The following is a 5087-nucleotide window of genomic DNA, read 5'->3' as shown; positions in this document are numbered from 1 at the left end:
TGCCCTTGGGAACATACACTTAGTTCAAGGGGAAAGATACACACACACACACACACACGCACGCACATGCACACACACACACACACACACTTACTGACAGAAATAGCCCCATTTTTTGCTTTCATTGCATTGACAGTTTTGAAGAATAGAGGCCAGTTATTTTATAGATTTTCCCTCAGTTTGGCTTTGTCCAACATTTCCTTGGGATTAGATACAAGTTATGCGTCCCTGGCCAGAATACTATATAAGCGCTATGTGTCCTTCTTAGGGTATCACTTCTAGAGGCATATAATTTTTCTCTGTCTTTCATTGGTGGTGTTAATTTTGATTGCAGGTTCCAAAACCTGTCCGGTTTCTTTGCTGCATAGTTGCTGTTTTTCCCATGCAACTAATATAGGATCTGTGGGGAGACACTCTAAGAGCATGCGTAGATCCAGTTCTTCATCAAGCTTCCCACCACCTCAGATTTAGCATCCATTGATGATTCTTGCTCAAACCAATCTTTGATGGTAGTAGAATGATGATTTTCCAACTTCATGGCTACCTCCACATTTATCACTCACCCTTTTATTGTCAGGAAGAGTCCCCCCATCCCCCTTATGTGTCTATTTATTACTCTTAAGGACTCAGGGATTCCTATCTCATTCAATAGATTATAATCTATCACTATCTTTATTTGGATGGTCAGATTGTCCCAGACTACCTTAGAAACCATTGTGCATTAGTTCTGCAGATATGACACCAAAAGCACAAGCAACAAAAGAAAAAATAGATAAATCAGTCTTCATCAAAATGTAATTCTTCTGTTTCAAAGAACACCATCAAGAAAGTGAAAGGCAGCCCACAGAATGTGAGAAAATATTTGCAAATCATGTATCTGGTAGAGAACTTTTACAACTCAATAATAAAAAGACAAATAACTAAAAAATGGGCAAAGGATCTGAATACTAGACATTTTCCCAAAGATCTACAAATGGCCAATGAGCACCTGCAAAATCACTAGCCACCAGGGAAATACAAATCAAAACCACCACATGATACCACTTCACACCGATTAGGGATTAAGATTAGAAGATTTTTGATCAGAAGGTGTTGGTGAGAATGTGAAAAAAATTGAACCTTCACACGCAGACACTGCTGATGGCACAGCCAAAATGTCTGGCAGTTCCTCCAAAGTTTAAGATTTATTTATTCATTTATTGGAGGGGTGGAGGGGTGGAGGGAGAGAGGATCTCAAGCAGACTCCCGGCTGAGCGTGGAGCCCAGCCCTGGGCTCCATCCCACGACCCTGAGATCATGACCTGAGCCAAAATCAAGAGTCGGATGCTCAACTGACTGAGCCACCCAGGTTCCCCAGTGCCTCCAAAGTTTAAACTTTAGGTTACTATATGACTCAGCAATTCCACTCCTCGGTATATGCCCAAAGAAATGAAAACATTTGTCCACATGAAAACTTGTACGTGAATGTTCATAGCACCGTCATTCATAATAGCCCCAAAGTAGAAACAACCCACATGTCTATAAAATGGTAAGTATAGAAACAGACTGTGGTCTATCCATACAATGGAATATTATTCAGCCATAATGAGATCCTGATACATGCTACATCATGAATAAATCTTGAAAACATTGTTAAGTGAAAGAAGCCAGACACAAAGGCCACACAGTGTATGACTCTATTTATGTGACATGTCCAGAAGAGGCAAATCTATAGAGATAGAAAGTAGATTTGAGGTTTCCAAGGCAGGAGGGAAGCGGCACAGGGAGTGACTGCTAACAGGTATGGGGTTTCTTCTTGGGTTGATGAAAATGTTTTCAAATTGACTATGGTGATAGCTGTAAAGCTCCGCAAACACACTGAAGGACTATTGAATTGTACACTTTAAGTGAAGTGATGGTATGGCACAGTGAATTGTGTATTGTGAATTTTATCTCAATAAAGCTGTTACCAAAAACAATGTTCCAGATTTGGCCAGTGGGTGCCCCTTGGAGCTGATTCTCTTGTCCATTTGACATGCTCCGATCCATATTTTGAGTGTTTCCTTACTTTCCAGCACAAGATAATCCGGACTTACCTCATGCCCTTTCCTACTCCAGCCTAGGAATCAACCTTTTCCCCAGAAGTCCTGCTTCCTGTTTGGGGGAAATGCAAAACCAAGATCGTATTTCCTTTAATCATCATGACAGCCTTATTAAGTAGGTATTAGCGTATCTTCCTTTTACAAATGAGGCCCAGAGAGACCCAAGTAAATTGTTCAAGGTCACACAGCAGCCCTGTCTTTGAAAGTAGGCAATGTGAATCCAGAGCCCTTGCTCCTCACTCCTCCCCCTACACAGAGAGAGTGTGAAGGTGAAGGTTATTTCTACAGCAAGGTCACTTTTACTTGCTTTATGATATGCACCTTTGAGTGGAAATCAAAGTGTAGAACCCATAAACAGCTTCCTAGGACTTGCACAAGGCAGGGTATGCCCTTGGGAAAAGTCATGTGTCGTGTATCTGGGGGTGTGGGGTTGGGGGGGCGTTCACCGTCCAGTGTCCTAGCCCTTCCCCTGCAAGCACATGCTCAAATCCACACACACAAACACCAGTGAAGTGCAGTTCTCATTAATCTCCTTTGCCATCCTCTCCCCCCACACTGTACCCAAATACTGCCCACAGCCAGGTGCCCATTACAAGAGTGAGAATAGCTAAAAGGGGTGAAGATCTATAGATGGAAGGGGATCAGCCTTGGTTGTTCGATGTTGACACCGGGCAATGGGTACATGAAGATTCATGATACTATTCTCTCTTATTTTGTAAATATTTAAAGGTTTCTGTAATAAACAAGTATACAATAATAAATGAGAGGAAAGAGAAATAGCCAGGTGGGGAGCTCTGTGTGAGCGAAGACATATGGCTGCTCTCTCCAGATTCCTCAGGCACTCAGAGAAGACCAGCGGCACATCTGGGAGAGCCTCAGAACCACGGACCCTCGACAGCACCTTCTCCCCTCCAAAGATGATGGGGACACTCTTCGTGTCCTTGGTCAGCTGCCTCATTGCCACAAGTCAGGCCAGCCTCATCGATCGCTGTGACTTGGCCAGGGTGCTGTACAAGGAGGACTTGGATGGGTTTGAGGGCTACTCCCTCGCTGACTGTGAGTGCTGCTTCTCACACTCCCCCCTCCCCCATTTCTCCTCCTCCTCTGGTCATGCCCTAGGTGGCCACCTTTCTCTCTGTCATTCATCTTTCAAAGCCAAGTTCAAAAAGCAGCCCTCCCCAAGAAGCCCTTCCCAACATTCCATATTCGGTCCACAATTATTAACTGAGCACTTACTATGTACCGGGAACTATTTTCGATGCTGGGGATAGAGACATCAACAAAGCCCCTTCCTCCACAGTGTTCACATTCTAGGGGAAGAGGCAAGCAAGAAGCAAACACACAACTATATATGATAAAGGTTATGCAGAAGAATAAAGCCAGGGCAGTGATAGGTAATGTTGTCCTAGAAGGGGAAGTCGAGGAGGTGACATTGAGTAGCACTGGTCACCCAAATGTCTGGGGAAGAGCATTCCAGGCAGAGGGAGCAGGCAGTGCAAAGTCTTCATCCTACTCCGTGGTAGGGATAACTCCCTTTCGCCCAGAATTTGTGCACACCGGTCTTGTGCTATCTTTCTCCTTTTATCTTGTTTTGTGGCTTTTTAAGGTATGTATCTTCATTCTCCTACTGTAGGCCCCTTGAAGGCAGCATCTACATTTGACCCAGCTAAATGTCCGGCACTGGGCTTTGCACAGTTCCCGGCACACAGTAAGTGATCATTAAGTGCAGGAAGCATGGATGGACAGATAGGTGATGAGTGGTTGTACTGAGGGGCGGGTGGGTTGGACAAAGGGTAAGGGGAGAAGCACATGGGTGTTTCTAGCCCACTTGCCCCATCCAGCCTCTTAGGCCTTGTTCCTTTCTTCTGCTTCCTGATCTCCCTCTCTCCTCCATCCCCTTCCTCCCTCAGCTCGGCACCCTCTGAAAACCCTCTTCTCCCTGTTTAAAGGGCCGTGTCTGGCTTTTGTGGAAAGCAAATTCAACATATCAAAGGTCAATGAAAATGCAGACGGCAGCTTTGACTATGGAATCTTCCAGATCAACAGCCACTACTGGTGCAATGATTACCGAAGTCACTCAGAGGACATCTGCCACGAGGACTGTCAAGGTCTGGCCAGGGCCCCAGGGTGGGAGAGGTGAGAGAGAGGACCAGGCTCTACTCACAGGACTTCTCTTCCCACTCAAAGCCTGGGAATATCCCCAGAGAGACAGCCCAAGGAGTCCCTTTCACCCAGCTTTTCATGCAATGGAAATTATTTTGGCGCCCATGTTACAGATGAGCAAACTGAGGCTCATAGAACCAGTGCTGAATGCCAGGCTGGTGGCCCTGAAGGCTCAGCTCTAACCATCAAGTACTAACTTTGGCTAATGATCTGATTAAAGGCCAAGTGCAAATTCCCCACCTCAAAGCCACTCCAGGAGGCTCCATAGGTCCATGACTTGGACCTTCTCCCCCTCCTTCATACTCTGATTAATATCCCTGGACTCTTCACTGAAGAGCCTCCCTCATCAGGCAAGATTTACCTTGGTCTCTGTGCTGCCTGTTTTGACATTTCCTTTCCCTAGAAATCCTCAAACGTGGGCTGAACCACCATCTACCCTAGTTAGGAAGTATGGTGATAAACAGTCGTCCTGCCCCTCCTGCCCCCACCCCCAACACCCCCGACCGCCATTGTAGGGATGTCTAAACGGGCCTCTGGAAGGGAGGCCTTGCTTAATCTGGAAGTACTCAGCCCCTGGGTGGCGCATTCCAGCGCAGGGACAGCCATGTCTGCCTCAGTCTTTGGGACTGTCCTCTGTGTTCTTACACGTACTCTCTCTCTCTCCCTTTCAGACCTACTGAGCCCCAATCTCCTCTCAATCATCAGCTGTACAAAAAAGATTGTGTCCGGAGCGGGGGGGATGAAGAACTGGTGAGGAGGACACTGTGGGACTAAGTTAGCGGGCAGAGCCCCAGGAAGGATGTAGTGACAGAGAAAGGCACACTAGGCAAGGACTAGACCCTT

At 46.1% G+C, this 5087-nt stretch overlaps 1 protein-coding gene across 1 annotated transcript; it reads left to right on the top strand.

The window, feature by feature from the left end:
* The first annotated feature begins 2998 nt into the window (after window positions 1–2998).
* LOC116629421 (lysozyme-like protein 6) lies at window positions 2999–4998 on the top strand. The gene is made up of 3 exons (XM_032399707.1): window positions 2999–3137; window positions 4031–4189; window positions 4916–4998. Exons 1-3 carry the CDS (start codon window positions 2999–3001, stop codon window positions 4996–4998), a joined length of 381 nt encoding a protein of 126 aa, XP_032255598.1.
* The last annotated feature ends 89 nt before the right edge of the window (window positions 4999–5087 follow it).

Source organism: Phoca vitulina, unplaced genomic scaffold (assembly GCF_004348235.1).
Source record: "Phoca vitulina isolate PV1807 unplaced genomic scaffold, GSC_HSeal_1.0 scaffold816, whole genome shotgun sequence".
In the NCBI taxonomy this organism is placed as follows: domain Eukaryota; kingdom Metazoa; phylum Chordata; class Mammalia; order Carnivora; family Phocidae; genus Phoca; species Phoca vitulina.
The sequence above is the reverse complement of the archived record's forward strand: the minus strand, read 5'-3'. Positions and strand labels throughout refer to the sequence as shown.